Source organism: Entelurus aequoreus, linkage group LG01, assembly GCF_033978785.1.
Source record: "Entelurus aequoreus isolate RoL-2023_Sb linkage group LG01, RoL_Eaeq_v1.1, whole genome shotgun sequence".
NCBI classification, from domain to species: Eukaryota; Metazoa; Chordata; class Actinopteri; order Syngnathiformes; family Syngnathidae; genus Entelurus; species Entelurus aequoreus.
Window position 1 is genome coordinate 9,043,995 of NC_084731.1, and position 11,602 is coordinate 9,055,596.

Here is an 11,602-nt window from a genome sequence, read left to right on the forward strand (position 1 = left end):
AACAGATATGCTTATGGCAAGGCAAGGCAAGGCAACTTTATTTACCGTATTTTTCGGAGTACAAGTCGCTCTGGCCGAAAATGCATAATAAAGAAGGAAAAAAATAAGTCGCACTGGAGTATAAGTCGCATTTTTTGGGGGAAATGTATTTGATAAAAGCCAACACCAAGAATAGACATTTGAAAGGCAATTTCAAATAAATAAAGAATAGTGAACAACAGGCTGAATAAGTGTACGTTATATGAGGCATAAATAACCAACTGAGAACGTGCCTGGTATGTTAACGTAACATATTATGGTAAGAGTCATTCAAATAACTATAACATATAGAACATGCTATACGTTTACCAAACAATCTGTCACTCCTAATCGCTAAATTCCATGAAATCTTATACGTCTAGTCTCTTAAAGGCCTACTGAAAGCCACTACTAGCGACCACGCAGTCTGATAGTTTATATATCAATGATGAAATCTTAACATTGCAACACATGCCAATACGGCCGGGTTAACTTATAAAGTGCAATTTTAAAATTCCCGCCACACTTCCGGTTGAAAAACTCCTTTGGATATGATTTATGCGCGTGATGTCACAAAATCCACGGAAGTGGTTGGACCCCATCGACCCGATACAAAAACCTCTTGTTTTCTTCGACAAAATTCCACAGTATTCTGGACATCTGTGTTGGTGAATCTTTTGCAATTTGTTTAATGAACAATGGAGGCTGCAAAGAAGAACGTTGTAGGTGGGATCGATCGGTGTCTTAGCGGCTAAGTACAATACTTACAGCAACACAACAAGGACTACTTACTACGCCTAGCCGATGCTTGCCGCCAAACCCACGGATGAAGTCCTTCATCCTTCCGTCGATCGCTGGAACGCAGGTGAGCACGGCTGTTGATGGGAAGATGAGGGCTGGCTGGCGTAGGTGGAGCGCTAATGTTTTTATCATAGTTCTGTGAGGTCCGGTTGCTAAGTTGCTAAATTAGCCTTAGCGTCGTTAGCAACAGCATTGTTAAGCCTTACCAGGCTGAGAATTTTTAACCGTGTAGTTACATGTACATGGTTTAATAGTATTGTTGATCTTCTGTCTATCCTTCCAGTCAGGGATTTATTTATTTTGTTTCTATCTTCATTTGAGAAAGATGCTATCACGTTAGCTCAGTAGCTAAGTGTGTCACCGATGTATTGTCGTGGAGATAAAAATCACTTTAAGTGTCCATTTGGCGTGCTCGACTCTCATTTTCAAGAGGATATAGTATCCGAGGTGGTTTAAAATACAAATCCGTGATCCACAATAGAAAAAGGAGAGTGTGGAATCCAATGAGCCAGCTTGTACCTAAGTTACGGTCAGAGCGAAAATAGATACGTCCATCACTGCCTCTCAAGTCCTTCACTGTAACGTTCCTCATCTACGAATCTTTCATCCTCGCTCAAATTAATGGGGTAATCGTCGCTTTGTCGCTCCGAATCTCTCGCTCCATTGTAAGCAATGGGGAATTGTGAGGAATATTACCTCCTGTGACGTCACGCTACTTCCGGTACAGGCAAGGCTTTTTTTATCAGCGAGCAAAAGTTGCGAACTTTATTGTCGATTTTCTCTACTAAATCCTTTCAGCAAAAATATGGCAATATCGCGAAATGATCAAGTATGACACATAGAATGGATCTGCTATTCCCGTTTAAATAAAAAAAAATCATTTCAGTAGGCCTTTTCGTGAATGAGCTAAATAATATTATTTGATATTTTACGCTAATGTGTTAATAATTTCACACATAAGTCGCTCCTGAGTCCGAAAAATACGGTATATAGCACGTTTACAACCATTTTTAAAATTGGACAAAAGTGCTTTACAGGTTAAAAAAATATGATACAGTTAATAAATGTTTCTTATTGCAATAAAAAAATAATTTTGGCATTAATTAAGATAATAAATATACTTGACAACTTCTCTTTTAGTGGTAAGTAAGCAAATAAAGGCTCCTAATTGGCTGCTGACGCATGCAGTAACATACTGTGTCATTTATCATTCTATTATTTTGTCAAAATTATGAGGGACAAGCGGTAGAAAATTGATTACTTGTTCATTTACTGTTAATATCTGCTTACTTTCTGTATTAACATGTTCTAGCTACACTTCTATTAAAATGTTACAATCACTTATTCTTCTGTTGTTTGATGCTTAACATACAATTTGGGTGATACTACAAATTTTGGTATCAATCCAATACTAAGTCGTTAGAGGGTCTTACATTGGTCATAATTAAAGTTTTTCCGTGTCAAAGGACGTATTTAATGGGTTTGTCAACAATAAAAAAGACAAAAGATTTTGCGATAATACAACAATATTGATGTTATCATTGTAGTAACGACTATGTACGGCTCTTGTACTTGGCATGGTTATAGTCAATGTCTGTGTGTGTAGTTGGCATTTGTTTACATTCAGGAGCGCTAGCTTGCTGTCAGCGGTTAGCTATTGGAGTGTGTGGTGAAGCATGTTTAGCTATTCTTCGTCCTGCAGGGATGATACTTGTAAGAAACTTACCTTATTTGTCGCAACGGAGGTGAGGAGGATTCGTGATTTAGAAGTAGCTAAAACATTACTGACTAACAAAAGCAAGACCTAAGCAGCTCTTGCAGAATGGCGCTTCAGTGTTTATAGCTTCAACCTTATCGTCAGTTTTTAAGCCAAAATGTGTCTATTCTTCCTTTTCTAGCTCCACACTGTTTCTGTGTGCGTTGCCTAACATGCGCCTCTGCTCGTTTTTACCAGAAAATGTCACAATGTGACGGCGGAGTGCCGTCGTGTCCGGAAAAAATAAAGCACTGGTGTTTTTCAGAAGCAGTATAGTAACGTTTTTAATTCATGAGTACTGCGGTACTTTATTAGTACCGGTATTCCGTGTCACGACGAGGTTTTTGCAGCTTACTGCGAGGTTTGTTCTCCCAGGATGCAAACGGACTATTCCGGACAGGACTTGAAGGTAGCAATATATTTATTAATGAATTAATCCTACACATCACAAAAGACAGGAACTAAAACAAAAGGAAAGCGTGCCGTTCGCACGAGAGGCTAAAAAACCAAAAAAATGTAACGCAGGAAACATAGACGCTAACACTTAGCATGAACTATGGACATAGAACAAACAAGACTTACTGTGGCATGAAACAACTAACATAACTATGGCATAGTACAACATGAAACTGTGGCATGAAACCAATAATGACGCCAGGACGACTGATTGGCAAAGGTGGGCTTAAAGACCTACTGAAAGCCACTACTACCGACCACGCAGTCTGATAGTTTATATATCAATGATGAAATCTTAACATTATAACACATGCCAATACGGCCGGGTTAACTTATAAAGTGACATTTTAAATTTGCCGCTAAACTTCCGGTTCGAAACGCCTCTGAGGATGACGTATGCGCGTGACGTAGACCGGCGAACACGGGTATGCCTTCCACATTGAAGCCAATACGAAAAAGCTCTGTTTTCATTTCATAATTCCACAGTATTCTGGACATCTGTGTTCGTGAATCTGTTTCAATCATGTTCATTGCATTATGGAGAAGGAAGCCGAGCAAGCAAAGAAGAAAGTTGTCGGTGCGAAATGGACGTATTTTTCGAACGTAGTCAGCCACAACAGTACACAGCCGGCGCATCTTTGTTTACATTCCCGAAAGATGCAGTCAAGATGGAAGAACTCGGATAACAGAGACTCTAATCAGGAGGACTTTTGACTTCGATACACAGACGCCTGTAGAGAACTGGGACAACACAGACTCTTACCAGGATTACTTTGATTTGGATGACAAAGACGCAGACGTGCTACTGTGAGTATGCAGCTTTGGCTTCTAAACATTTGATCGCTTGACCGTATGTGCGCAACTTTTTTTTGCGTATGTACGTAACTTTTTTAAAATATATAAGCTTTATGAACCTTGGGTTAGGTAAACGGTCTTTTGGGCTGAGTGATTGTGTGTGTTGATCATGTGTTTGAATTGTATTGGCGTGTTCTATGGAGCTAGGAGCTAGCATAGGAGCTAGGAGCTAGCATAACAAACACGCAGGTGTTTTTATGCAGGATTAATTTGTGGCATATTAATTATAAGCCTGGTTGTGTTGTGGCTAATAGAGTATATATATATGTCTTGTGTTTATTTACTGTTGTAGTCATTCCCAGCTGAATATGAGGTACCGTGAGTATGCAGCCTTGGCTGCTAAACATTTGATAGCTTGACCGTATGTGCGCGTCACGTACGTAACTTTTTAAAAATATATAAGCTTTATGAACCTTGGGTTAGGTGAACGGTCTTTTGGGCTGAGTGATTGTGTGTGTTGATCAGGTGTTTGAATTGTATTGGCGTGTTCTATGGAGCTAGGAGCTAGCAGAGGAGCTAGGAGCTAGCTTAACAAACACGCAGGTGTTTTTATGCAGGATTAATTTGTGGCATGTTAAATATAAGCCTGGTTGTGTTGTGGCTAATAGAGTATATATATGTCTTGTGTTTATTTACTGTTGTAGTCATTCCCAGCTGAATATCAGGTCACCCCCGGCTCTCACAGCATCTTCCCTATCTGAATAGCTTCAACTCCCCACTAGTCCTTCACTTGCACTTTCCTCATCCACAAATCTTTCATCCTCGCTCAAATTAATGGGGAAATTGTCGCTTTCTCGGTCCGAATCTCTCTCACTTCATGCGGCCATCATTGTAAACAATAGGGAACTTTGCGTATATGTTCAACTGACTACGTCACGCTACTTCCGGTAGGGGCAAGCCTTTTTTTTATCAGATACCAAAAGTTGCAATCTTTATCGTCGTTGTTCTATACTAAATCCTTTCAGCAAAAATATGGCAATATCGCGAAATGATCAAGTATGAAACATAGAATAGATCTGCTATCCCCGTTTAAATAAAAAAAATTCATTTCAGTAGGCCTTTAAATCATGTCTCTTGATTGGAAACAAGTGCGTGTCCCGAACACCAGAGGCAGGTGAGTGCAATGAGAGTGCTGCAGCTCTGAATCCAGCAGAGGTCACTATCTCAAGTCAATTCACTCTGTTTTTCAGCAGGAAGATTATTTGTCAAGATGTTGTGATGTGTAATTGCACTTTAAGTAAGTACACATTTTTAGGGCCTGAAGGTGTTTGTAATAAGCAACATGCAAACTTGAGCTGCTCTACTAAGCTTGTCCAATTACATTCAAACTGTCTATTTACAAAACCCAAAACCAGTGAAGTTGGCACGTTTTGTGTAAATAAAAACAGAATACAATGATTTTCAAATCCTTTTCAACCTATATTCAATTGAATAGACTGCAAAGACAAGATATTTAATGTTCGAACTGAGAAACCTTTTTTTTTTTTTTACTTAGAGTTGAATGGCAGCAACACATTGCAAAAAAGTTGTCACAGGGGCATGTTCACCACTGTGTTACATGGCCTTTCCTTTTAACAACACTCAGTAAACATTTGGGAACTGAGGAGACACCATTTTTGAAGCTTTTCAGGTGGAATTCTTTCCCATTCTTGCTTAATGTACAGCTTAAGTTGTTCAACAGTCCGGGGTAAAATGTTGTTCTTAAACTGTTGGACAATTTGCTCAGGCATTTGTTGACAAAGTGGTGACCCTCGCCCCATCCTTGTTTGTGAATGACCGAGCATTTCATGGAAGCTGCTTTTATACCCAATCATGGCACCCACCTGTTCCCAATTAGCCTGTTCTGTCACACCTGGGTGAAGTCTTGTCTGGGTTTCGTCTGGTTTCATGTTGTCTTGTCATTTCCTGTTTTATTTTGAAAGGTTAGCTCTCCCTCTCGTTTCAGGTCACTTGCTCTTCCTCCTGTTTCACTGGTCTGATGTCTCTCCTGATCAGGGCCGGCCCGTGGCATAGGCCGTATAGGCAAATGCTAAGGGCGCCGACCATCAGGGGGCGCCACGCCAGTGCCACAAATGTTGGAGGGAAAAAAAAAAAAAAAAAAAAAAGTTGGTACTATTATTTGTAAATACAAAAAATAATCCCACGTTAATTAAAATGCAAAGTAAAGCCTATTTAATATAAATATTATTTGTTACAACATTACGCACCCCCCCGCACGGTGCGCCCCCTCCCTTCAACACAAGATGTCAAAACGGCCAAAACTGTCAGGTGCCCAGGGAAGAAAAAATAGAAAAGAAGAGGAGGAGAAACGAGAAAAAGACAGAGGTAGCAGGTAGGTAATGTTAGCCTACATGAAATTATTTGTCTGTTACAGAATGTGATAGTAACCTGGCTTTTTTAACATTAAGCTAATGTTACATGATTCGGCAATTGCTAATCAATAAATAGCTAGTACTGTTTTAACGTCGGGTTAATATTGTGGAGGGGGCTAAATTGTTATGGAAAATAATAATGTAACGTTAGGTAATTACAGTACTCCCACCTTACATTCCTCAGGGACATTTGTATTAGATCTTTTAAGCAGGTGTTTTTTGTTTACATTGTTATTGCCTTCTGGTTAGCTAATGTTTGCCCTGCAGGTAATAGTCACTTTTCCACCCCTTTATATATTAGGTATAGTTGTAAACCTAATTTTTAAAGTGCACATCATTAATGTTAATTAAGCAATATCACATGAGAGGGAATGCTGTTTTTTAATTTGAGCACTGCTGTGATTCGGTTAAAGATAATCATAACATAACATTCTCATATAATATGATGATTTGCTTTCTTTAAGTAAAAAAAAGGTTTCTTGTGAGTATATACACTTCACTGCCGATGTGGGGGGGCGCCACCTAAAATCTTGCCTAGGGCGCCAGGTTGGTTAGGGCCAGGCCTGCTCCTGATTGCCTGATTGTGTCCACCTGTGTCATCCACCCTCATGTGTATAAATGGCTCGTCTTCCTTCTGTCCTGTGCCAGAGTGTTTTCGTATCTTTTGTGCGAACCTCCAGCGTTCCATGTCCACAGCCATTGCCACGTTCTTTGTACCCTTTTTGTCAGGTAAGATTAGTTGTTTAGCATTGGAGCGCCTTTTGTTGTTTTTTGCATATTGTTCTCTTTGCAACATTTTTCCCTCCGCAGCTGGAGGGTTTTGAGTTCATTGAGATTTTGTCAGTTTAGAGCAGGGGTCACCAACGTGGTGCCCGCGGGCACCAGGTAGCCCGTAAGGACCAGATGAGTCGCCCGCTGGCCTGTTCTAAAAATAGCTCAAATAGCAGCACTTACCAGTGAGCTGCCTCTATTTTTAAAATTGTATTTATTTACTAGCAAGCTGGTCTCGCTGTGCTCGACATTTTTAATTCTAAGAGAGACAAAACTCAAATAGAATTTGAAAATCCAAGAAAATATTTTAAAGACTTGGTCTTCACTTATTTTTTTACTTTGCTTCTTGTAACTTTCAGAAAGACAATTTTAGAGAAAAAATACAACCTTAAAAATAATTTTAGGATTTTTAAACACATATATTTTTTTACCTTTTAAATTCCTTCCTCTTATTTCTTGACAATTTAAATCAATGTTCAAGTCAATTAATGTTTTTTATTGTAAAGAATAATAAATACATTTTAATTTAATTCTTCATTTTAGCTTCTGTTTTTTCGACGAAGAATATTTGTGAAATATTTCTTCAAACTTATCATGATTAAAATTCAAAAAAATTATTCTGGCAAATCTAGAAAATCTGTAGAATCAAATTTAAATCTCATTTCAAAGTCTTTTGAATTTCTTTTAAAATTTTTGTTCTGGAAAATCTAGAAGAAATAATGATTTGTCTTTGTTAGAAATATAGCTTGGTCCAATTTGTTATATATTCTAACAAAGTGCAGATTGGATTTTAACCTATTTAAAACATGTCATCCAAATTCTAAAATTAATCTTAATCAGGAAAAATTACTAATGATGTTCCATAAATTATTTTTTAAATTTTTTCAAAAAGATTCGAATTAGCTAGTTTTTCTCTTCTTTTTTTCGGTTGAATTTTGAGTTTTAAAGAGTCGTAATTGAAGATAAACTATGTTTCAAAATTTAATTGTCATTTTTTTCGTGTTTTCTCCTCTTTTAAACCGTTCAATTAAGTGTAAATATCATTAATTATTAATAATAACATAGAGTTAAAGGTAAATTGAGCAAATTGGCTATTTCTGGCAATTTATTTAAGTGTGTATCAAACTGGTAGCCCTTCGCATTAATTAGTACCCAAGAAGTAGCTCTTGGTTTCAAAAAGGTTGGTGACCCCTGGTTTAGAGGTTAGGTAAGCTTGGCTTTTGGTAGCCTGTTAAGTTTCTCCCCTTTTTGACCCTTTCCCTTGTTTGCAATAAATATTTGTTGTCAAACTCCTGCATCTGTGTCCAGAGTCCTGTTCCGGTCTTGACAGTACACTCTGGCCCAGGACAGAAGGAAGACGAGCCATTTATACACATGAGGGCGGATGACACAGGTGGACACAATCAGGCAATCAGGAGAGACATCAGACCAGTGAAACAGGAGGAAGGGCAAGTGACCTGAAACGAGAGGGAGAGCTAACCTTTCAAAATAAAACAGGAAATGACAAGACAAAATGAAACCAGACGAAACCCAGACAAGACTTCACCCAGGTGTGACATGTTCACCTGTGGGATGTTCTAAATAAGTATTTTTTTGCCACTTGTGCCAGCTTTTTTGAAACATGTTGCAGGCATCAAATTCCAAATGAGCTAATATTTGCAAAAAATAACAAAATTAACCAGGTGGAACGTTAAGTATCTTGTCTTTGCAGTCTATTCAATGGAATATAAGTTGAAAAGGGATTTGCAAATCATTGTATTCTGTTTTTATTTACCATTTACACAACGTGACAACTTCACTGGTTTTGGGTTTTGTATTACCATAATACTGGAGAGAAAAAATGGTTATTATTCAATCCACATTAAGGAAGACATATCATGTTTGACCTTTGTTAAGATCTTGGATACACACTTTGATCTTTGGAACTGTGATCTGTGTACTGCTCATAAAATAAAAATGTCTCCCTTTACTCCCCGGGATAAAATCTCAACTTACATCATATTTTTCTTCCTCGCTGCAGCAGTTTTTCCCACCGTTGACTTGGCAGCAGTTGACTTCCTGCATGGATTAAACATACTTTAGTTGAAGTACTTACAAAATAGCTTAAAAACTTCAGAAGAAATCACTGCACTTGACAGAAGGTCCTGCAGCCGTCAACAATGGGCCGATATCCAGTGCAGCGGCACAGATTCCCTGAATCAGGAAGGTCAAGTCAAGTATGTTGAATAATAATTTGATCAATGCCTAATTCATGCAGCAAAGCTTCTGAAGGGGTGAAACAAAAATGTATGATTATCAAGCAGTACCGGCCATCGCCTCGGTGATGTCATCTAGGCTGGGCTGAGGAGTGTTCCGCAGAAGGGTGTACATAGACATCACCATGCCTGGCGTGCAGAAGCCGCACTGGGAGCCATGCGCCTTCGCTATTCGCTCCTGGAAACACATCACGCACTGCTACTGACAAAATTACTGCTCGCAAAATTACTGTAAGCCGCTATTTTTTCCCCAAGCTTTGAACCCTGAGGTTTTGTACAAAGGTGCGGCTAATCTATGGAATTTTATTTGCTCACGGCTAAATCATGGAATGGATTAAGCAAAGAAATCAAGTTAAAATGATCCACTTTAAGAAACTGTTCAAACTCTAAAGTGTTTACAGAGTACAAAAAGGACGAATCCTGATCTTGAACCTTATTAAAAAAGGAGAAAATCTTATTCGTGTCATAAAGGAGGTGAGTCACTAATGTCCAAAGATACAAGGGTGCTGCTGAGACTATGCTCACCAAAACGCAATGGAGGTTGGTGGAAAAATTCCAGGGTACACAAAGGAGAAAACACATGCAACAGCTAAAAAATGGAGAAAAAAAAGCACAAAAGGCACCACTTAAAGGCCTACTGAAAGCCACTACTAGCGACCACGCAGTCTGATAGTTTATATATCAATGATGAAATCTTAACATTGCAACACATGCCAATACGGCCGGGTTAACTTATAAAGTGCAATTTTAAATTTCCCGCTAAACTTCCGGTTGAAAACGTCTCGGTATGATGACGTATGCGCGTGACGTCACGGAGTGAACGGAAGTATTCGGACCCCATTGGATCCAATACAAAAAGCTCTGTTTTCACCACATAATTCCAGAGTATTCTGGACATCTGCGTTGGTGAATCTTTTGCAATTTGTTTAATGAACAATGAAGACTGCAAAGAAGAAAGCTGTAGGTGGGATCGGTGTATTAGCGGCTGGCTGCAGCAACACAACCAGGAGGACTTTGACTTGGATAGCAGACGCGCTATCCGACGCTAGCCGCCGACCGCATCGATGATCGGGTGAAGCCCTTCGTCGCTCCGTCGATCGCTGGAACGCAGGTGAGCACGGGTGTTGATGAGCAGATGAGAGCTGGCTGGCGTAGGTGGATAGCTAATGTTTTTGGCATAGCTCTGTCGAGGTCCCGTAGCTAAGTTAGCTTCAATGGCGTCGTTAGCAACAGCATTGTTAAGCTTCGCCAGGCTGGAAAGCATTAACCGTGTAGTTACATGTCCATGGTTTAATAGTATTGTTGATTTTCTGTCTATCCTTCCAGTCAGGGGTTTATTTATTTTGTTTCTATCTGCATTTAAGCACGATGCTATCACGTTAGCTCCGTAGCTAAAGAGCTTCGCCGATGTATTGTTTGTCGTGGAGATAAAAGTCACTGTGAATGTCCATTTCGCGTTCTCGACTCTCATTTTCAAGAGGATATAGTATCCGAGGTGGTTTAAAATACAAATCCGTGATCTACAATAGAAAAAGGAGAGAGTGTGGAATCCAATGAGCCAGCTTGTACCTAAGTTACGGTCAGAGCGAAAACAGATACGTCCTGCACTGCACTCTAGTCCTTCACTCTCACGTTCCTCATCCACAAATCTTTCATCCTCGCTCAAATTAATGGGGTAATCGTCGCTTTCTCGGTCCGAATCGGTCTCGCTGCATTGTAAACAATGGGGAAATGTGAAGAGCCCTTCAGCCTGTGACGTCACGCTACTTCCGGTACAGGCAAGGCTTTTTTTATCAGCGATCAAAAGTTGCAAACTTTATCGTCGATGTTCTCTACTAAATCCTTTCAGCAAAAATATAGCAATATCGCGAAATGATCAAGTATGACACATAGAATGGATCTGCTATCCCTGTTTAAATAAAAAAAATTCATTTCAGTAGGCCTTTAAGTAGTGTGCTAATTGCAAACAACAAACAGGTAAAAGCCAGCAAAGTGAAGTTGCAGTCTAAAGTGTTGTGTTTTATCATTTCCCTGCCTTCTCCTTTATTGTGATGTCTGTTTTCTTCAGTTCATTAGTCCCCAGCGAGGGGCGGACACTAAAGCACACCTGCAACCAATTTCAACCTAAGAGCATTTAAGCTCGTCACTGACAGCTTGGTCTTGCCGGTTATTATCTCCTGAACCTCCCACGTGCATGCGCCTGCTTCACCTCATCAGTCCTGGTACGTGGTCTCTCCTTAGTCCTGTAATCCCTCACCTCTTTGTGATTGTTTCCTAGCCTCCCTGAGGCAAAGAGGATTCTGCTGGACTTTATGCTG

At 39.5% G+C, this 11,602-nt stretch overlaps 1 protein-coding gene across 1 annotated transcript in view; it reads right to left on the reverse strand.

The window, feature by feature from the left end:
• The window catches only part of LOC133647970 (aldehyde oxidase 1-like), a 45,707-nt gene that overhangs the window by 19,489 nt on the left and 14,616 nt on the right, over positions 1 to 11,602 (reverse strand). The window contains exons 5-7 of the mRNA XM_062043734.1: positions 9,336 to 9,462; positions 9,161 to 9,222; positions 9,025 to 9,087 (exon numbers count right to left, since the gene is read on the reverse strand). Of these exons, the coding sequence (XP_061899718.1) occupies positions 9,025 to 9,087; positions 9,161 to 9,222; positions 9,336 to 9,462 (252 nt within the window). The remainder of the gene's footprint in view (positions 1 to 9,024; positions 9,088 to 9,160; positions 9,223 to 9,335; positions 9,463 to 11,602) is intronic.